This window comes from Rhinatrema bivittatum, chromosome 2 (assembly GCF_901001135.1).
Source record: "Rhinatrema bivittatum chromosome 2, aRhiBiv1.1, whole genome shotgun sequence".
In the NCBI taxonomy this organism is placed as follows: domain Eukaryota; kingdom Metazoa; phylum Chordata; class Amphibia; order Gymnophiona; family Rhinatrematidae; genus Rhinatrema; species Rhinatrema bivittatum.
In genome coordinates, this window is record NC_042616.1 from 267232628 (window position 1) to 267256111 (window position 23484).

General features: G+C 44.3%; 1 protein-coding gene across 7 annotated transcripts in view; it reads left to right on the top strand.

Moving 5' to 3' along the window:
- The window catches only part of ANLN (anillin actin binding protein), a 212424-nt gene that overhangs the window by 49547 nt on the left and 139393 nt on the right, over positions 1-23484 (top strand). For all 7 annotated transcript variants that reach the window (XM_029589491.1, XM_029589492.1, XM_029589494.1 and 4 more), the window contains exons 4-6: positions 5004-5350; positions 6351-6588; positions 20177-20361. In XM_029589491.1, coding sequence (XP_029445351.1) covers positions 5004-5350; positions 6351-6588; positions 20177-20361 — 770 coding nt within the window. The remainder of the gene's footprint in view (positions 1-5003; positions 5351-6350; positions 6589-20176; positions 20362-23484) is intronic.

Below are 23484 nucleotides of genomic sequence, written 5' to 3' on the forward strand. Positions count from 1 at the left end.
GCTCAGACACTGGCAGGGCTGGTGCGCACTGTACAGTCTTGACGAACCTCAACTGCTAGTCATGTCCTCGTCTTGCTGGGACATATGGCGTCCTCTGTCCATGTTATCCCAATGGCTCGACTTGCCATGAGAGTAACACAGTGGACATTAAAATCCCAGTGGTCACAGACACATTATTCAATGTCCAACATTGTCCATGTCACCAGGCAGCTTTGTCTCTCACTGGCGTGGTGGATCCAAGAGTCCCACCTGCTCAAAGGGCTGCCTTTTCAAGATCCAGAATCTCAGATAATCCTGACAACCGATGCTTCCACTCTAGGTTGGGGAGCACATGGCAACCACCTGCAGACTCAGGGACCCTGGTCTGCAGAAGAGGCACGACATCAAATAAACTTTCTGGAGCTCCGAGCGATCAGATAATGCCCTTTGTGCTTTCAAGGATTGCTTATCAAACAAAACAATCCTAATCCAAACGGACAATCAAGTAGTGATGTGGTACATCAACAAGCAGGGAGGGACCGGGTCCTACCTCCTATGTCAGGAAGTAGCACATATTTGGGCCTTGGCGCTCTCATGCCATGCTACTGAGAACGACCTACCTGGCGGGTGTGGACAATGTTCTAGCGGACAAACTCAGTCGTACATTTCAGCCCCACGAGTGGTCCCTCAACCCCACAGTGGTGGACTGGATATTTCAGAATTGGGGGTATCCGAGCATCGACCTCTTTACGACGGTTCACAATCGCAAGGTGGAGAACGTTTGCTCCCTACAGCGCAGTCAAAGAACTCCACCACGGGATGCTTTTGCCCTTTCCTGGGCGACAGGCCTCCTCTATGCCTACCCACGACTCTCGTGAAGCTATGCAGAGACAGGGGCCTAATGATTCTAATAGCCCGCTACTAGCCACAACAGGTATGGTTCCCCATCTGTCGCGACCTCTCAGTGCGTCTGCAAATTCGGCTAGGCACAGATCCGTCCCTGATATCTCAGAAGAACGGACAGTTGTGCCATCCCAATCCCTTCCAATTATTAACAGAAGAGGATACAAGACACAGGACTTTAGAGGTCCTTCAATTTGTTGATGCTCCTAAAGAGATAGTCGCCATGCCAGTGCATGAAGTGCTAGTTGACCTTCAACATCGCCTTTGGGAGCATCCCTGCTCTGTTCCACCAGTAAACAGAAAGACAGATCCCACATATTTGGTACAACACCTGGATTCCAAAAGCCTCAGCTCCCACATCAATCTGTGGTAGAGTCTGTGCAGAAAAGATCAAAAAGGATTAGGCTACACTCCTCTACGCCTCCTGGGAAATAGCAAAACTTTTTAGATAATTTGGGATGTAAGATGTTCCAGGTTTCCATGCTCTTATCCAGAATTGCCTCATACAAATTATGACGCAATACCAAAGAAATTTGTGAAAGCAGATGCAAGAATAATCAGAAACTCTTCCACAACAGCATAAAAACACTTTTAGTTCCATCATACATAAAGGTCTAGAAGCTGGGAAGCACGAGGTGCATGCAGCCTATGACTTATTCGAGACATCCTCCAGAATGGCAGCCACTGGTATTAATGCCAGAAGATGGGCATGGCTGAAGGCATCCAACCTCAGGCCTGAGGTCCAAGAAAAACTAGCAGTCCTTCCTTGCACAGGTGACAACTTGTTTGGAGAAAAAGTGCAAGATACAGTGGCGCAATTGAAGGATCATAACGAAAGTCTGCGCCAACTCTGTGATTACTGCAGAAACTCCATCTTCTGCAAGATACCCGTCCAGAAAAAGATACAAGAAAGCCATTCTACCGACCATGCAGGTATTATCCACCAGCTCCTCGTGGTAGGACAACACGGCCAGCCCAGAGAGCTCATCTCAGGCAGCCAACAGCATCCAGGTCTCAGCCGTCGCTGCCTCAGACGGGCCAGGCATCGGGGTTTTGAAAAACTCCCAGAGAAACAGCAGCCTCTCCAAAAACCCAGATCAAAATTTACCAGTAGGAGGCAGAGTTTTTCTTTCTACTCAATTGGATAATCACCACAACAGATCAATGGGTACTATCCATTATAACACAAGGTTACCATCTGGATTTTCTCACAGTACCCAGAGATTCCCTACCAAACTCTCTGGGTACACAAGGATCATACTACTCTTCTAGAAACAGAATTATCCACCCTCCTGAGAGTCAGGGCTGTGGAACTGGTTCCCCGACCTCAGCAGGGCAGAGGATTCTACTCCCGCTATTTTCTAATTCCAAAGAAAACAGATGGACTCCGCCCCATCTTAGACCTCCGAAATCTCAACAAATTTCTACGAAAAGAAAAATTCAGGATGGGGTGTCCTTAGGCACCATTCTTCCCCTTCTGCAAACAGGAGATTGACTCTGTCTCTGGATCTTCAAGACGCTTACGCTCACATTCCAATTTTCCCACCTCATTGCAAGTACCTGCGTTTCCTATTGGGTCATCAGCACTTTCAATACCGGGTTCTGCCCTTCGGACTTGCCTTGGCACCCCAAGTATTTACAAAGTGCCTAGCAGTTGCTGTAGCCCATCTACGCAAGAAAAGTATACACTTTTTTCCTTATCTGGACGACTGGCTCATCAAGAACCAGTCAAAACGAGGAACTCTATTCTCTCAAGCTCACAATCACTGTTCTTCAATTGTTGGGATTTCTTATCAGCTACCAAAAATCCCACCTCATGCCATCTCGCCTTCTGCAGTTTATTGGAGCAGAATTGAATACCACCGTATCAAAGGCCTTCCTACCAAAAGACCGCACAGACACACTCTCCAGACTAGCAAGATCGCTGCTAGCAAGGAAAACAGCTTCAGCCCATCAGTTCCTAACAATGCTGGGCCACATGGCTTCCACGGTCCACGTCACCCCTATGGCCAGATTAGCCATGAGAATAACACAATGGACTTTGAGATCACATTGGCTCAAAGCTTTTCAATCACTGTCTCCCATTCAAATAACCCACCAGTTACGTTCATCTCTCCTGTGGTGGATGAACACGACCAACTTGCTAACAGGCCTACCGTTCCAGCAACCAGTTCCACAAGTAACCTTATCTACAGATGCATCCACCTTGGGTTGGGGAGCACATATAGACCATCTTAAGACTCAAGGTACTTGGAGAAAACTCGAAGCAACATTTCAAATCAACTTCCTGGAGCTTCGAGCTATATGTTATGCTCTTTGTGTTCAAGGACTGCATTTCACACGAGACTGTTCTCATACAAACAGACAACACAGTGGCCATTTGGTACCTGAACAAACAGGGAGGTACAGGTTCTTATCTCCTATGCCAAGAAGCCATGCAGATTTGGGACTGGGCCCTAACACATTCCATGTTTCTCCGGGCCACTTATCTAGCAGGCATACACAACGTAGTTGCAGATCGCCTCAGTCATCGGTTCTATCCCCATGAGTGGTCCCTGGATCTGATGATAGCGACCAAACTCTTCCAACGTTAGTGTCAGCCAACAATAGACCACTTTGCATCCGAACTGAATCACAAAGTGGACAGATTCAGCTCCCTACACAAGCGGAAAAACCAGTTCGCCATGGACGCCCTTGGAACTCGGGCCTCCTATACGCGAATCCCCCGATACTGCTCATAGCCCCTTATTGGCCTCGACAAGTATGGTTTCCCATACTTCTCGATCAGAGAACCAAATCGCCTGGGCTCAGCACCCACTCTCATAACTCAGGACCAGGGCAGGTTGCGCCATCCCAACCTTCAGACCCTATCCCTCACAGCCTGGATGTTGAAAGCTTGATCCTGCAAACACTCATTCTTTCAACTGTCTCAAGTTCTTGTAGCTTCACAAAAGCCTTCCACACGAAAATCCTATCATTGTAAGTGGAAAAGATTCACCTCGTGGTGCACCCAGCAAAGTATAGATCCCTTTTCCTGCCCCACATCATCTTTATTAGACTATCTTTGGCACCTTTCAGATTCTGGTCTCCAGACCTCATCAGTAAGGGTATACCTGAGTGCTATCTCAGCTTACCACAAGGGTTTAGGGGATGCTCTGATATCAGCGCAAAATTGCTTACCTGTAATAGATGTTATTCCAGGATAGCAGGATGTAGTACTCACGAAACCCACCAGCCACGCCGCGGAGTTGGGTCCGAAACGTTTTATTTTATTTTTCGCTCGCACTTATTGCTACAAACGAGACTGAACGGAGACCCCTGTGGCTTGAGGGATAATGGCATGCTGAGCATGCTCAGTTGGCTCAGTGTGCCAGTCAAGTTTCTAGAAACTGACAAAGGTTTTTCCTTGATAGGCTCCGTCCAGTGACGTCACCCATATGTGAGGACTACATCCTGCTGTCCTGGGATAAACACCTATTACAGGTAAGCAATTTTGCTCTATCCATGATGGAGTCTGATTTGCTTGAAACAAACTCTCCTGCAAGCCTCAGCTTGGGACTCCCACAAATTGCCTAATTCAGCACTGCTTATTGACAGAAAAAGCAAGTTTGTTTACTGTAAATGGTGTTTTCTATAGATAGGATGAATTAGACATGAGACCCACCTCCTGCACTGCATACTTTCCTATTTTATAAGCTTTGAAATAGATTGAGGAAATTCGATGGCATATCTTTGCGGGAGCTCCTGCACATGCTCAGTAGAGCTCAAAGCTCTACTAGCTTGTAGAGTTCATCCAGTGCCACCAGATGAAGTTACCCACAGAATATGTCTAATTCATCCTATCTGTGGAAAACACATTTTACGGTAAGCAAGCTATTTTTCCCTGTGGTACTTTAATCCTTGCAGGGCCTATTTAGTTTGCAAAGAATTTTAATTCCCCTTTTGTGGATAAACCTCACTCTAGCCAAACGTAATAAGTATTTTCCCTTAGTGTCAGCATAAGAAAATCTCTTTAGTACATCTGGTCCTGTACAAATACTGTATATCCTTATATAGCATTTTAACTTCAAGTGGTCTAAGCTGAAATGCATCTAAAATGTTTCAACTCATTAAATTTCTAGGTATCTCACCTGAAACTAATTGCCTGTCACCACTTCGGTCAAAGACACAAGCTTCTCCACCAAAGCCACCTGTTGTCACTGTCCCATCAGATACTCCGTCTGGGAGAAAAGGTCGTTTTGCCAAATTGGCTGCTACAATTGGCTCCTGGGAAGATGACCTAAGTCACCCATCTATAAAGCACAACATTGTACAAGAACAGCCTGGCACTACTTGTTTATCAAAACTGTCTGCTACAAGTGAATCATCTGCTACCATCAATAGCTACAGTGTAAAGCAGGAAACTGCTTCATGTCCACAAAAGCCTGCCGAGGCATCCGTGAATAAGCCAGCAGTTTCTGGGACACCGGTGGGTGAGCACATTTCTGAAGCACTTTTTTTCAAGCTTTTGCATTTACATTTGATATCTTTTTAACATCTTATAAGCAGTTTCTAAAAATGGCATGTCCACCTGAAGGTATTTTAATTGCAATCTGCTTCCTAAAGCAGTGCTTAACATTCATGAGCTTGCAGGTTCTGAGCTACTACTCTTATTCATAATCTGTGTTGCCACCATGAAATATGTGGACTTAAATTATAGAGATTAAATATTAATTTTACAATTGTATTCAATTGCTATATAACAAACTGGCTACAGCAAGATTTTCTATTTATATTCAGACCTGCAAAATCCTTGTCTCTGTTTTATCAAGAAAACATGCATACACTTGCTAAACAGAAGCAAATGATTGAGAAAATGGATTTATTCTGAATTTATACTGCTAATGTGAAACGCAGTTCGTATAGTAATTTGTGGAAAGAGCAGGAAACATTGCTGTTTTGAAAGATGTACGTGAAAGCATCTTCACATACACATTTCAGATATCCACGTCTTGGACCTAAGTGACAGTACTGTTGTACTTGTGATTATTGAAATCATATAAATGTTTATAAATAATTTCTCGCAGTTCTGTTCAAATGTTATCAAGATATTTCAGGAATCTGAATGCTAAACATTTACGTACTGTACCTGAATGAAATCTGCTTTGAAATGCCTGAAAATAGCAGTATATAAACTAAATAAAATGGTAGATTTGGTGGAATTTAATGTGAGGAGTGCAGAATATACAATTTCAGATTTTTGGTTTTCAAGATGGTGCCACACATTTGGGTTCTGGGATTTCTATATACAAGAAAACAAACCTGTCATGCATAGTATGGGTAATAGACTTTCATGGCTTTTTTTTTCCCTATTAAATGCTTTAACAATTGCTGGCCTGTTTAAATTTCTTTTCAGGATGAAAAAATACTACCCAAATCGTTTATGCCGTTACTGAAGTCTGGTTTTTTGGTTTGTTTTTTTTTTCCAGGTTGCTATCCATTCTGCAGTTAAGTCAACCAAAGTTGTACCCCCTACTCCTAAAGAAACCAAGGTACCAAAACAGCAGCTAGACAAATCAAGGAGTATTAATCCTTCAAGCCCTCAGGAACTAGAAAGATTGAAGCAGACAGAGAAATCGACCATTCCACAGCCGGTTCAATCCAAGGATGAGTTAATTAGTAGAAAACATGTGCAACCTCAACAGAAGGACAAGTGTACAACCCCAGGTGAAATGATTTTTTTTAATGTAAAAGTCTAGCCACTTTTAATATCAGCTCAGCAGAGCAAAATGGTTATTTTTAAAGCTTTGTGAAATGTAAGATGTATAATTCTAATTAAAGAATTCCAGTAGATTGATAGACCTTTCTTTGCATCATACAAATTTATAGTTCATGAGCTTTTAAGACTTCAGAGATGCCTTTTCCCTTCAGATGTCAGAAATACAAGCTGTCCAGAAATCTTGTGAACTACAACATTTTTATATGGTTATTAAATAGCACAACCTATAAAAATTCCAGGTTTCTCCAGGGCCATTATGACTATTAGAACTTTGCGCTGTAATTACGAATGAGCAGGAATGTACATTTTAAAATTCTTTCTAGCATTAGTTGTTAAACTAAGTTATTTGTAGAGTAAGGTTTTGTAATTGGGTTAAAGAGAATTTTACAGTTGAATAACAATCCCTCTGAAAGATTTTGCTTGTATATTTTCTGTAACAGTCTAAAGTGGCATTTCAATACAGCTGACTAAAGTTAGGATTTTGAAATAGTTAGTTTACAAATGTGGTACACCATTCACCCTTGAAGCACTTTAAATATTGAAATTATTGCCTAGTTCTCAATGATTTCTACTGTCCACCCACAAAATATGCCTAGGATTTGTTCTCTTTCCTGGAGGTGGTGGCTCTCTGCAGATTACTGATCTAGCTACCTATGTAGAAATGCTCTGATATAAGCCACCTATGAAATGGCCATAAATTGACTATAAAATGAGAACCTGAAAACATATATAGGGCCCTCCTTTCTTTAAAAAAAATTTTTTTCCTGGGAATTTCAGTGGTAAATACAAGAACAAAAATGAGAGAAATCAAGTAGAAAGGCTTGTCATGGTTTTCTGGGTAAATATCATTATTTTTGTAATAAATACTGAAATTCCTAGGAAAAATAAAATATGAAAAAGGAAAGTCCTTAATTATCTACTGACTTTAATGTTTGTTTGAAACTAGTGTGGCCAAGACATTACAGTAGAAATCAAGTAAACTTATGTATTTTTGTAAATTTTAGTTGAATGATTTTTCTCCTTTTAATCCTTTAGCCTGCTTTGTTCAATGGGTCTTCCCAAATAGAAATTACTAACTTGTAATTTTAAGTAAACTAAACAGCTACCCTCATGGTTGAGGTGCTGTCCATAGACCGGAACTGACCTAGCTTTCTGTGCCTAGAATCTGTCCTGAGGCTATGCTTGCCTGAAAGCTAGGCTGGTTAAGAATTGTGGTTAACATTAACAAAGTTCTAAGTGACTGTCTTGCTAGTGCAGGGCAGTTTTATGTAAAATGTTTTATCCCAGGACAAGCAGGATGCTAGTCCTCACATATGGGTGACATCATTGATGGAGCCCTATTGCGGAAAACTTTGTCAGTTTCTAAAAACTTTTGACTGGCACTTTGAGCCCACTGAGCATGCCCACCATGCCAAGATATTTTCAGCCACAAGGGTCTCCCTTCAGTCTTCATTTTTCCATGCTGCTTTTGGCATCGTGGAGCAGGAGCCTGTGTGACTTTTCTCACACAATTCTGACTAAAATCAGATTGAAAAACTTGATAATTTCTCTCCCATATCGGGGTCTCCCTCATTACCACCGGCCGGCAAGTAAATATTTTCATCAGACTCATTTGAGTAAAAGATTTTTTTCTTCAATATACATCGGCTGTCGACGGTATCATGGCCACGGGATTCAAAAAGTGTCTCAAATGTAATCGGACCATGTCGATTACAGACCCATATCTCTAGTGTGTACTTTGCTTGGGCCAATCTCATGATGTAACATCTTGCCCAAAATGTGCTGAAATGACTGCTAAAGGTCGGAAGGCGCGAAAAGAAAAGATGGAACACTTGTTCCATCTTCAACTTTTACCTTCCCCATCGACGTCCACTCGGTCATCTCCGGCTGGAGTTTCAAAACGACTGATACTTAAAAAAAACGTCATCCGGAAGGTTCAGGGGATCGTTTATCACCGATCCCATCTGTGGCATCGACGAAATCAGCGTCGGAGCATCGATCGAAACATCGACATCGCCATCGATTCCGGAATCTCTGCTATTCCCGGAGAAGTCGATAGCCAAGCGGCCTCACCTGTAGGAAACACACCTTTGACACCGAAGTGCCAGCCATAGAACCTGCACAGGGCCCTGTGGTAGGACCGATAACGCCCCCACTGCCACCACATGTAGCTGCTCTGCCTGCACCAGCTATCACGGAGGAATTGAGCGGATTTATCCGCCAAGCGGTGCTACAAGCGCATTGACCATAAACACCGATGCACTCGCCAACACCATTGTTGATGTCTGTGCCCGCACCGATGCCAGCACCTCTGCCGGTACCCATTCCAACGCCGGGACCATCTCAAAGGACACTGATGCCACTACCTGGGGCTCCAGGTCAACCAGAATTGGCTTGGTTTCAAATGTTAATTGATAGATTTGACGCCCTCGTCGGTGCTATTCCACCGAAGTCTATCCCTATTGGGGATGTTCCTGGACAGAGACCTGTCGATCCTCAGCCAGGGCCTTCAGGACTCTTTCGGCCACTGATTCCATCTCTTCCACCGAGATCTTCTCCCACTTCTCCTTCCAGGGAAGCACCATACGACTCATGGGAAGACAAGCATACTGATTCTTCGTCGGAAAGCTTCATGTCTGACCCTTCTCCTCTGGAAGGCAGGAAGAAATCTTCACCAGAGGACTTGTCCTTCACCAATTTTATAAAGGACATGGCAGACACAATACCATTCAACTTAGTGAGGAAGACACAAGAAAGCAGACTTTAGAAGTCTTACAGTTTGTGGATCCCCCAAAAGAGGTCTTGGCCATTCCTGTCCATGAGGTATTTCTGGAGTTGCAACATAGACTCTGGGAACATCCATGCTCCGTTCCACCTATTAAGAGTGGACACCGCCTATCTTGTCCAACATGTTCCTGGTTACCAGAAGTCAGTTACCGCATCAATCTGTGGTTGAGTCGGCTCAAAAGAAGTAAAAAAGAGTAAGACCTCACTCCTCCACTCCACCTGGAAAAGACCATAGATTCCTATACTCTCTTTGGGGAGAAAAGTATTCCAAGGAGCTATTCTCAACTCAAGGATAGCGTTCTATCAACTTTATATGACACAATACCAAAGGAATCTATGGAAGCAGATGCAGGAATTTTCCAGCTCCCTACTTCAACAGTACCAGGAGGCAGCTCAGGCTATAATACACAAAGGTCTGGAAGCTGGAAAGCACGAAGTCAGAGCCACCTACGACAACTTCGAAACAGCTTCAAGAGTGGCAGCCTCAGGAATCGGTGCATGTCACTGGGCATGGTTAAAAGCCTCTGAGCTTAGGCCTGAGGTACAAGAGAAGCTGGTGAATCTGCCCTGCGTAGGTGACAACCTTTTTGGGTCGAAAGTTCAAGATGCAGTGGCCCAGCTAAAGGAACACACGGACACATTGCGCCAACTGTCGTCAGTTCCGCAAGACTCCTCTTCATCAATGTCTCGTCGTCCACCAAGGCAAGACACTAGAAAACCTTTCTACAGGCAGAGCTGATAGTATCCACCAGCATCCGGGGTAGATCTTCTCATCCGCAACAAAGATCTCAACTCAGACAGCCTAGAGCCACTAGCCCTCAACCGCCACCGCAGATGGGGACCGGCTGCAAGTTTTTGAGGCCACCACCAGAGACCAAAGCCATTTCTACAATCCAAAACCAAACCTGCCAGTAGGAGGCAGAGTTTCCTCCTCCTACAACCATTGGTTACAGATAACAGACCAATGGGTACTCTCAATAATATCTCGAGGTTACCAACTCAATTTCCTCTCAACTCCAAGAGTGTCTCCTTCAAAACCTCTTTCGCTAAACGAAAATCACATAATTCATCTACAAGCAGAATTATCCACCCTTCTGAGAGCCAGAGCCATAGAACCGGTGCCCCGGACCCAGCAGGGCAGAGGATTCTACTCCCGTTATTTCCTCATTCCAAAGAAAACTGGAGGCCTACGTCCCATCCTAGACCTCAGAAATCTCAACAAATTTCTAAAGAGAAAAGTTTAGGATGGTTTCTCTAGGCACCATGCTTCCCCCTTCTTCAAACAGGAGATTGGCTTTGTTCTCTGGATCTACAAGACGCTTACGCTCATATTCCAATATTCCCCCCTCATCGCAAATATCTGCGCTTCCTGGTGGGTCATCAACATTTCCAGTACAGAGTACTACTATTCGGACTTGCCTCAGCTCCCAGAGTGTTCACGAAATGCCTGGCAGTAGTAGCAGCACACTTACACAAGGAAAGTGTATACGTTTTCCCCTATCTGGACAACTGGCTCACCAGAAGTCAATCTCAACAAGGAGCTCTGGCTTCTCTCAGACAATTACTCTGCTTCACTCGATGGGGTTTCTCATCAATTACCAAAAGTCCCGTCTCATACCATCTCATCTGCTTCAATTCATCGGAGCAGAATTGAACACCATCCTTTCAAGAGCTTTCCTACCCGAGGATCGGCCAGAAACACTCTCCCTATTGGCAAACTCGATACACTCGCAGAAACAAGCAACAGCTCATCAGTTTCTCACTTTTTTTTTTTTTTGTAACCTTTATTTATAACATTTTAACAGTACAACCACGAGCATGTACAATGTGCAGATTATCAGACGGTCACATTCCCCATCCATCCATCCCTCCCAACCCCCATCCGCACCCCCCCCCCCCCCGGTCCGCTATGTCCCCAGACCAAGCAATACACAGAAAGCAATTGCAATTGCAAACAGCTGTTGAACCAAGATACAGTACCAGGAAAAAACATTACCATGAAATATATGAAATACATGATATACAGGAAAAACATGATATGCATGAAATCCATGATATACATGATATACATGTGGCCTAGAGGCGATACCTGTTTCAGAAAACTACCACAAAAAGAAGAAGAAAAAGAAAAGGAGTCCAGGTAAGTAGTCCAGACGATGATGGAGCTCACCGAGAGGGCCAATTCAAGAGGAGAAGTCTAAAATCTTGCTCCTGGCTCGCTGATGTAAGGTAAAGAGATATGGGTTCCAAATTCCGAGAAACTGGTCCTGTTTGTTAGACGACAGGGCCACCTTCGCCGTAATCTGTTCATAGACCACCATCTGATGAAGTTTTAGACGCCATTGCGTAAAGGTTGGCGGGTCTTTATCCATCCAGTGAGACAGAATGACCTGCTTGGCTAAGAGAAAGCTTTTGCGCAAGAAACGTCCCATTGCGCTAGTATGCGACCCCAACCTAGGGTCCGACGAGAGATGGAGTAAACACAGCTGCGGGTCCCGAGGAATAACACAATCCCACAGCCCTCCCCACATAGGCCAAAATTTTCTGCCAAAACATGCTGATAAAGCTGCAATCCCAGATGTTATGCCAGAGATTGGCCCCCTCCGACCCACATTTAAAACAAGCGGAAGAGGTGGTCATCTTCCATTGGCAGGCTTTAGCCGGGGTAACATAAATTCTGTGGAGTAACTTGAATTGGACTTCCTTTAATTGTACATTATCCGTGTAGTAGCCAATGGTGCGGAAGCAAATGGCCAGGTGCTTTGGGGAGAGCTGACTTTGCAGATCTTCATTCCAGCGGTCCGTCAGGTGGTTCAACCAGGTTGTGGAATTCAAAGTGGTAAGTTTTTTAAGCATTGTGGCACAGGAAGTCCGATGAGGAGTGATAGGAAAAATCAGTTCCAACCGCTCCCCCAAGACTCCTATCTTCGTGGATTTTTCCCAAGTGGCGATAAAATGTCGGATCTGGAGGTAGGCGTAAAAATGTGTCTGTGGAAGGTCATATAGCACCTGTAATTCAGCAAAAGACAACAATCCGTGTCCAGTGGGGTTCATTAGCTGCTCAATGTGAGTAAGACCCAACTCAGACCATTGACGAAAAATAGAAGGGTCCCAACTAGGGGAAAATTGTGGAAGACCCCATATAGTAGCAAATTGTAGCGTCCTCCAAGGGACCGAAAGCTGAGAGCACAGTCTTTTCCAGGCCTTCCTACACGCCCCGATATATGGAAAGTCCCCTACATGCTTCGGCAAGGCTGACCTGGGGGCAATAAGTAAATTACAAAGGTCCAGCGGGTGGCACCAATCACGAAGTAGATCACGTGGAATGAAAAGACTCGTACCTCGTATCCAGTCCTGTAGGTGACAGAGGAGCAGGGCCACATTATACAGATGCATGTTGGGACAAGCAAGACCACCTTCTGGTTGGGTTCGCATAAGCATAGGCATACCAATTCTGGCCTTTTTATTGTGCCAAATAAATGTCCGAAGAGCTGCAGTCAACTCTTGTATGTGACACTTCCGAACCCACAAGGGCAACATTTGCATGATATACAGCCATTTGGGCAATTCAATCATTTTAAACAGCTGTATCCGTCCCGTGATGGACAGTGGCAGGTTCATCCAGTCCAAAAGTTTCCGTTTCGTACTTTTCAACAATGGCAGGATATTCACATCATATAGATTATTAACATTCACTGGTATTCTAATACCCAGATACTTCATCTCAGAGGTCACCCAACGCAGTGGGAAAGCCCCCGGCCAGAGTCCCTTTACTGAACCAAGAATGTCAATAGCTTCCGATTTCTCTCTATTAATTTTTAATCCCGAAAAAACCCCAAATTGTGCTTGATGTGCTAGGACTCTGGGAAGAGAAGCAACTGGGTTGATCACAAAGATCAGAACGTCGTCTGCAAAAGCAGCTATTTTAAACTGAGACCCCCGCAACTGCATACCCTCCACCCCTGAATCTGCCTGAATTGTTCTTAATAAAGGATCAAGGGACAGGATGTAGAGCAAGGGTGAGAGAGGGCAACCCTGCCGAACTCCGCGGCATAGCTTAAACGGGGCAGACATAAGGCCATTGGCTACTATCATGGACTGAGGATGGTGATAAAGAGCCGCAATGCTGTTGAGGACCGTGCCCTGAAAACCATATCTCTGCAAAACAGAAAATAGATAGTCCCACGCCACCCGGTCGAATGCCTTTTCGGCATCAAAGCCCACTGCTAAGGCTGGAATGCGATGGGTCGAGCAATGTGTCATCGCCATCCACAAACTCAGAAGATGTCGGCTGGCCTTCCGCCCCTTCACAAAGCCCACCTGATTGATGGAGATTAGTTCTGGTAACACCTTGCTAAGCCTATTAGCCAGAATCCGGGCAAATAATTTAACATCATAATTCAGTAGGGAGATTGGCCGGTAAGACGCCGGATTAAGGGGATCTTTACCACCCTTTGGTAGTACAGTAATATACGCCATTGTGGCTTCTTTAGAGAACCCCACTGTTGGTATACTGCGGAAATAACATTGTAAGGGCTCCCCAACTTCCACTTTTAGTAATTTGTAAAAATCCGCATTTAGCCCATCCGGGCCTGGAGCCTTATGTGCCTTGCTGTCACCTATGTTGTCCCAAATTTCCTGCATTGTGATGGGGGCATTCACCGCTTCCAATTGGGCAGGACTAATTTTGGGAAGGGTTAAATGGCGGAAAAATTCCGCTTCGGTTATATTTGCTTGTGCAGGTGTATCATTGGTATATAATCCTTCGTAGAAAGCCCGAAAGATGGCGCATATCCTGGCACCTTTGGTATGTCTGGTACCTGAGGTGTCTGTTAACACAGGAATAAATGTCATTCCCCGTTGGGCCCGGACCTGGTTTGCCAATAGTTTCCCCATTTTATTCCCAAACCTATACAGCTTGTGTGCCTGGTGTAATAGATCCTTCTGTGTCCTTTGGTGAATATAACAGTTTAAAGTGTAAAGCAAGTCCCTGTAATCACGTTTGGCTTGTGGGGATGGATGGGAGGCAAGGTACCCCCTAGCCTTAGTAACTGCATTTCCCATGTCAATAAGTTGTTTATTGGCAATCCTCCTCTGTCGTATGACATAGGCTATTATCTCACCCCGGATGGTGGCCTTTCCCGCCTCCCAAAATAGCGCTGGGGTGTCCATGTGCTGAGCGTTATTAAGGGTATATTCGCGCCACTTGTCATGAAGGTAGGAACGGAATCCCACATCTTCCGACAGGTATGCCGGAAAGCGCCATCGGGGCTGATCTGACTTAGGGCCCCCCAACTGAACCTCCACCCAAATCATGGTATGGTCGGAGCACTCTTCCGGCCCAATCTCAGCCAGCCTTAGCGTATTAAAGCACTGGGGAGACACAAATATATAATCAAGGCGAGACATCATAGGATGGGCTCGCGCTATGTGAGTATAATTACGCAATTCCGGGTGTAGAAGCCTCCAGGGATCTACCAGCTGCACCTGGTGGCAAAAATAGGGCAAGCCTCTGTCTTTCCGCTGCTGCGGACCTGAGCCCCTGGTGGATCTGTCTAACTCGCCATCCATCACCTGATTAAAATCCCCTGCTACAAAAAGTAATCCTTTTTGATGGAGAGAGATAAAATGTATCAGGTCCTGAAAGAATTCATGGCTATAAACATTGGGGCCATATACGCTGCATAGGGTGACGAGTGTCCCAAACAATTTTCCAGTGACTAAAACATATCTCCCTTCCTGATCAGAAAAACTCTGTGCCTCTTCAAACACCACATTTTTCCCAATAAGAATAGCAACACCTCCCTTCCGACCTACCGCTTGAGAGAAGGATACCCGCGCCACCCAATCTCTTTCTAATTTGCGACATTCGCCTTCAGTAAGGTGCGTTTCCTGCAGTAGTGCAATGTTCGCCTTATGACGCCTCAAAGATTGAAGCACTTTAGCTCGTTTTATGGGAGAACCCAGACCCGCTACGTTCCAGGAAATGCAACGTAGGGTCTCAGCCATAGTCTAGAGAGTAGTAGGCATTCCCCCACAACAGAACAGAAGCTTGTGCACTCCCATGGGTCCAACCCCCCCAGCCTAGGGAGGACCCCCAAACATACCCCCAAATCACATATACAGCAGCAAGTCTGTGCTCAATATATGCATTTCCAAGCCACAACATGTGGTGCAATATCAAAAGCCCTAGGGGCCATAGCGAACATCCCCCCCCCCCCATCCCCCAATTCCCTTTCCCCGTCTAGAAACCAAATTCGTGTCCTCCATTAATAGGAGGAGAAAGACCACCTGATCCACCTCCCTCCAGCTCCCCCACCAACAATGTCTAATGTTATAACATCTTATGGCTGAACAATGAACAGAAACATCACAAACCAAACCTTTTGTTTCGTATGTAAGGTAAGAAAAAAGAGAAAAAAGAAAGATTTTTCCCCTTCTAGAGCCAAGGCACTGAGCCGAGCCTATCACTCCACATGTTTCTAGCACCGCCATGAGGCGGCCCTAAGAGGAGCGCTTCAGCGGGAATCCACCTTGTCAGTTAAAAATTGCTTCACCTCCGCCACTGACTCAAAGCTATGCCAAACTCCATTATGCTCCATGCGAAGTTTGGCTGGATATTGTAAGTTGAACCTCAGTTTCCTTTTGAATAAATCAGCACATAAGGGTGAGAACTCCCGGCGCCTAGCAGATAGAGCTGCAGAATAATCCTGAAAGAGCATTATTCTATTAGTCTCATAGAGCAGAGAGTCACATTTACGGAATGCTTGCATGATTTCTGCTTTCTGACTAAAATTCAGGAGACGTGCAATCACCACTCTGGATTTAGGGGCATCTTGTTTTTTCATCCCCAATCTATGCGCTCTTTCAACAACCAATTTGCCAACTAGATGAGGCAGATTGAGAGCTTCCGGCAGCCATGTTTCTAATAAGCGTGCAAGGTCCCTATCTGCTACGGACTCTGGCATCCCCACGAATCTCAGATTGTTACTTCTTGATCTGTTTTCCAGATCTTCAACTTTGTTTTCTAAGTCTGAGATTTGTTTGAGCATTGTGCCCTGTTTTTGTAATAGACTTTGCGTCTCAGCTTCCACATCAGCCACACGTTGCTGGGTATCAGCTACTTGCTGTTTTATTTCCAAAAGCGTTTCATTACCCAAATTAATTTTTTGCCCCAAGTCACTGAACCTCGGTTCAAGCGCTTTGACAACTGCCCCGGTCACTTCACTCACTAGGTCCATCGTTCCCGTCGCGGGTCCAGGGCTCGGGGGGCCGGCGGCCATTTTGGCCTCACTCTGCCGTGTGGGAAGCTTGTCCTTTCTCTGCGGTTTCGCGGACATGGCGGCTTCGGCACAAAAAAAAAGCTGTAATCGGCTTCTGTGTTCCCTGTTCTGTCGGGGACGCCACTTTGCTCAAAGATTCAAGGCCAAAATTCGCTGTGAGGTGGTGGGGGAGCCAGGAGCATGGTCCGCACGCAGCTTACCGGCTCATCAGGTCACGTGGTCCCTCCAGTTTCTCACTTTACTACCACATGGCCTCCACGGTTCATGTCACTCCTATGGCAAGACGAGCTATGAGAATAACCCAATGGACATTAAGGTCACAATGGATCCAAGCCATTCAACCAGTGTCTTCTTCAATTCAAGTAACCCACCAACTACGTTCTTCTCTGCTTTGGTGGATAAACAGAGACAACTTGCGCAAGGGCCCCTACCCTTCTATGAACAAGTCCAACAGATAACGTTAACTACAGATACATCCACTTTAGGTTGGGGAATTCACATAGACAATCTCCAAACCCAGGGTACTTGCACAAAACTTGAAGCAACATTTCAAATCAATTTCCTGGAACTTCGAGCTATACGTTATGCACTGCATGCATTCAAGGACTGCCTTTCACACAAGACTGTTCTGATTCAAGCGGAAAATACAGTAGCCATGTGGTACCTGAACAAACGGAGGTACGGGCTTGTATCTCCTTTATCAAGAAGCCGCACAAATTTGGGACTGGGCCCTGACACATTCCATATTTCTCCGGGCAACTTATCTAGCGGGCATCCACAATGTAGTTGCAGATCGCCTCAGTCGTCTGTTCCAACCACACAAGTGGTCCCTGGATCCCTTAGTAGCGACCAGGATATTGCAGCGTTGGGGACAACCAACACTAGACCTCTTTGCATCACACCTGAATCACAAAGTGGACAGGTTCTGCTCTCTGCACAGACAAACACCAGCCAGCCAAGGACGTGTTTGCTCACCCTTGGAACTCCGGCCTTCTATATGCGTATCCTTCAATACCGCTCATAACCAAAACACTAGTGAAGCTACAACAGGACAAAGGGGTCCATGATATTCATAGCCCCATATTGGCCTCAACAAGTATGGTTTCCCATACTTCTAGACCTCTCGATCAGAGAACCAATTCGCCTGGGTATAGCTCCCACTCTCATAACTCAGGATCAGGGTCAGTTGCGCCATCCCAACCTTCAATCCCTATCCCTGACAGCATGGATGTTGAAAGCTTGATCTTACAACCACTCCATCTTTCAACCAATGTCTCAAGTGCTTATAGCTTCACGTAAACCTTCATCACGAAGGAACTATTCTTCGAAATGAAAAAGGATTACTTTGTGGTGCACGCAAAGGAACATAGACCCTTTCTCCTGCTGCACACCTTCTCTACTAGACTATTTATGCCATCTTTCAGACTCTGGTCTCCAGACCTAATCTGTAAGAGTATACTTAAGTGTAGTCTCAGCTTACCACAACAAGATGGGAGATGCACCAATATCCATCCAACCTCTTGTCAGCAGGTTTATGAGAGGTTTAACTCATCTTCGACCACCTGCCACAGAATGGGACCAGAATCTGGTCTTAACAAGGCTCCTGTGTTCTCATTTTGAACCCATGACTTCCTGTGATCCTAAATTTCTCACATGGAAGACTATCATCCTCATAGCCATTACATCGGCTAGAAGGGTTAGTGAGTTACAAGCACTTGTCACATACTCACCCTATACAAAATTCCTACATGAGCGTGGTTCTCCGTACACATCCAAAATTCCTTCCCAAAGTAGTTATGGAATTCCACTTGAACCAATCCATAGTTTTGCCCACATTCTTTCCAAGGCCTCATTCTCACGAAGGAGAACGGGCCTTACATACCTTGGACTGTAAACGTGCGCTAGCATATTATTTAGACCGTACTGCAGTCCACAGGAAATCCACTCAACTCTGTTTCTTTTGATCCAAATAAACTGGGTAATCCAGTGGGTAACATACTCTATCCAACTGGTTAGCAGATTGCATACAGTTCTGCTATGAAAAAGGAGGCCTTCCTCTCCAAGGGCGAGTAAAGGCGCATTCAGTAAGAGCAATGTCAACCTCAGTAGCATATTATCGTTCAGTGCCAATCCTCGACATATGCAAAGCGGCAACATGGAGTTCTTTTTACACCTTTGCAGCTCATTACTGTTTGGACAAAGGACGACGACAAGATTCAACCTACGGACAATCTGTCTTAAAGAACTTGTTTCCAGTATAAGCCCAACTCCTTCTACATCCAACCTGCTGTGATTTTTGGCTGCCTCATTTTACCAACAATACTACAATGTTGTTTCACTACAAAATGACTCTGCCTTAGCTTGCTAATCACCCATACGTGAGGACTAGCATCCTGCTTGACCTGGGATAAAGCAAAATTGCTTACCTTGTAATAGGTGTTATCCCAGGACAGCAGGATGTAGTCCTCACAGAACCCACCCGCCACCCTGCGGAGTTGGGTCCGATACGTTTTGTTTTATTTTTTGCTAAAGCTTATTGCTACATACGAGACTGAAGGGAGACCCCTGTGGCTGAGAATATCATGGCATGCTCAGTGGGCTCAGAGTGCCAGTCAAAGGTTTCTAGAAACTTTGACAGTTTTCCGCAATAGGGCTCCATCAATGACGTCACCCATATGTGAGGACTACATCCTGCTGTCCTGGGATAACACCTATTACAAGGTAAGCAATTTTGCTTTACTCCTTGCTTGTGCTTTAGGAGCCTTATTGTCCAAAATAAAACTTTTTAAATATGTATATTAAAACTCTCTTCCTGGTAAGGTGGTAATAACAAGTGTCTTAAGTTTTTAATTGGCAGCTGTGATGTCAGAATAAATATACCCCAAAAAGTGATCAAGACTTCAAAACTTAGGAAAAAAATTACTAGTAAATGACTTTTTAGTCCAGTGGTCCCATCTGATTTTGCCTACAGCCCATTGTGAGCAAGAGGTAATGGATTATTCTGTCTAGCACAATTAAGTGTCTGATACCAGTTTATTAAATTACTAGTAAAGTATTTTTTTTTTTAAGTTTTGAAGTCTCTATCTTTAGCACCTCCTTTTTTTTTTTTTTTTGAACATTACTATAGAAGTTGCTCTGCTTTTTTCATGTTCAGAATAAACATACTCACATTAAATTTTGAAATCTATTGACTTCTAATATCAGCACTGCTTACCTTTGAAAAGTGAAATATTTTCAGGTCTTTTACTGAATGAAAAGGCCATAAATTAAGGTGGAGTTGCAGAAATCCACTGCTTATCCCTGAGCTTGATGGACCTTTGGTCTAACCCAGAATGGCAAATTTTATGTTTTTGTAAAACAAATTTTGGGAACTGCTTCTAGGAGGATCAGATGGAGACAGTTTACTTTCCTGTGGGTATGTAGATAATTTAACTCTAAAGGGACTTTATTAACATGATTATTGCAGGTGGAGCAGGAATAAAGTCACTTGTGGACCGTTTTGGAGATCGTTGTCAGGAGCCTAGTCCAGTTCCATTAACTGCATGTCACAGAACACCCGTAGTAACGCCAAATACAAAGACAATCCAAGAAAGATTGTGGAAGCAAAATGAAACATCCTCTACTGCCAGTTTAGCTCAGCAGTTGAAGCAGGTATGGTATACTTTCATATAATTGTCTCCAGAGTTCATTTTGGAAAAAAGTGATATCTAAAACCTGACTCTTCCTGATTTGCTTACAAATTAAACCTTTTTTTGTAGGAGGAGGAGGTGGGGTTTCTTCATGGTCTTCCCATATTTTCGTTCCCTTTTACCCTCTCAGATGGTATACTCAGCAGTTTCAGGAACTCATTAGGCCAAAGACTGGAGGAACACCTAAGAGGAATACCCTTAGTGCCACTAATTGTCTTGCAGAGGCTACTACTGTAGCAGCAGCTGTCTTCCCTGCCTAGCTGGGGGCACAACAAGCCCTTGACAAACAGGAGCTCCAAACCCAGATTTCCTGTGCCGTGACCTGAGCCACATGGCCAGCCCTAAAATCGGTTTGATTCTCATTACTTCAGAGCACAAAATATTAGGACTATCAGTATGGTTCTTCACCAAACTTACATAATTGATATTGATCATTCTGCAAGGCAAAGCAGGCTGGCAGTCCTCACATGTGGGTTACATCATCAGATGGAGCCCAGCACTGAACTTCTAGAAGCTTTGAGCATGCTCTACTGGGCATAGGCAGCCTTTGCTGCCTCCCAGGCAGGGCATCTTGGTCTCATTTTTTCCACAGAGCCAGCAAGTTGTGGTTCTGTCTGTCTTGCAGCTATTGCAATGAAAGTTCCTAGAGCTGCAGAAGCTGTTTTCTTGCAGGGCTCCGTGGGTTTGTTTTCTCTTTTTTTTTTAGGTAGATTTTTTATTTAGTGTTTAAAAATTCCTTTACTTTTGTTCTGTTAACCATATGTTGCACAGGACTGGTGCTCAGTACAGTCTGAGGTTTGTGTTTTCTTAGTGTTTGTGTGGGTTTTTTGTTTGTTTTTACCTTAATCTAATGCCTCCTGGGACCTACAGTTTTTCAGATTCCTGCATAGTCAGACTAGGCCTTTAATCCTGGAGACTCAACTGGGTTCACACCAGGCAGGAATTCTAGGAGATTAACTGCTTAGTTATTATTTTTATCCAATATCTCACTGATACAATTCAAATTATTTATAAAGTTAAGTGAGATTTACATGTAAATTAAATTTTGAAAAAGATATCAAAAGGACAAGACAAACTCATCATATAACTGTATTTTAAAATACACTTTGTTACCGAATCATTTTTGGCACTTCTATAATGTTTTACCTGGTTTAAATACTTAATGTTACTATATGTGCCTTCTTGTAAACCTTTGCGATGGTATATAAAATTTTAAATTAAAAAAAAAATATGGAGGCCTCCTTCTAAGGATCCAGGTTTGTCTCCTAACCCCCCCCTCTCTCCTCTCCTGTTGTCCTGTGCAGAAGAGGTTCTGGATGAATGATTATTCCTTTAGGAGGGAGAGCTTTTCCTCCCCACACACTAGTCTCCATGGGTTCAAGCCCTGGATGATGTGCCTGTCTCTTGACAGCCTGTCTCAGCAGAGCAGTCTTAAAGGAGATGCTGGAGAGCCATAGCATGGGTAGATCCACCTAAATTGTAGGTGGTTCCATCCACAAGCATCTTGGGCAACATCCAAGCACTCAAACACAAGAGAGACTCTGTCCTGGTGGCTGATTTATTCTGAACTTATCTGATACAACTTGTCCTGGCTATGGATGTGTCCAAACTTGGTTTGGGAACTCACATAAGAGGCTCAGCACCCTGCTTCTTGGAATCTTAGAGTTCCTTGTCGTTCTCTAGTGAAGGGCAGCAACTGTAAACCCCATGCAGAGTGGACAAGGAGTCTATCCTGATGGTTATACTGAATTCAAGTCTGGCAATCTCGATAGTCCCTGATCAGGAGTAAAGCCAGGATTTCTGCAGGTGCAAACATTTTATTTGCTGTAGTACTGTTTGTTTCCTTCTCTTAACAGAGATTCTTGAACGTCTGCTTCAGTATCCACAGTCTGGGGTTTTGATAGGTTTTGCTTTAAATTTCACAATTTACAAGACCCTGTGTAAAGTAAGTAAGAATCTAGTCAGCTGGGTTTCTCATAGCTCCCATTTGGCTGAGACAGATTCAATGAAGCTCCCTCAGAAAACATTTGTCAGGATCTCAAGTTGGGGAAATCCCCCAATGTTTTTCTGTATGGTTTAGGGACTACTACTCTATCCCAGCATTGGGTTTGGCTCTCTCAAATGCTGAGAGTACAGCCCCTGAATCTGTCTGGTAATGTATTTTGTATTTCTCTGGCATCCAGAAGGGATTTGTGGAGGGAAAACCCATGGCATGGAAAGACAACGCCTTGCTGTATGGCTTAAGGAAAGTGTCCTAGAACCTTCTCCCCTGTTTCATAAGAAACCTGTTTAACTGCCTTCTGCATTTCTCCATGTGGGATAATCAATATAGTTAAGTTTTACTTGGGGGGGGGGGGTTTACCACCTTGTAGAAGGTAAGTCCATCCCCGTATGACCTCAGTTGTATGCTTTATATTAGGCAGAATTCATTTGGAGCTCACTACTGAGCCTTTCATTGTGTTGTGGGATCTCAGCAAGGTGTTGGCCCAATGGTTAAAAGCTCTTTCAAGCTTCTGCATTCTTGTTAACACAAATTTACCTTCCAGGTCAGAAATGCTGTGGGTCACTCAGCAGACAGGGTCTGCCACAGACCCTGGTGTCTTTTCTACTTTTCTCAAAGTGTTTCCCTAGTAAATTTTCTGGGCATGTTTCTGGTTACTGACTAATGTGCATAAGTCTGAAAAGGCAGTCTGTTACTGTTTGAATACAAATAATCTGCAGCCTTAATCTGGAGGGTGCTAAAGCTCCCAGTTAAGTAGACTTAAGTTTTCTTCTTGACCCCCAAAAATCTGTAATGATCATAGTCTAGAATTCTATATCGCTTGGCTGGTGAATTTGTGTCCTTTCTCTCACCCAGAAGGACCTGGGTCTTGTGGACCATGTCAAAGCTGACTATGCTGGTGCTCTAACTGCATCTGATTTGAAGTGGGAATTTCTCCACACATTTGCAATGTACTCCTGTTTTGGCAGGATTTCCTGATGCTAAACGGTTTAAAATTTAGTCTGTCCTGTGGAGTCTTTTTGAGGGTTAGAACCCAACTCCATTCTCTCTTAGGGCTTATTTATTGGTCAGAATGCTGCTGCT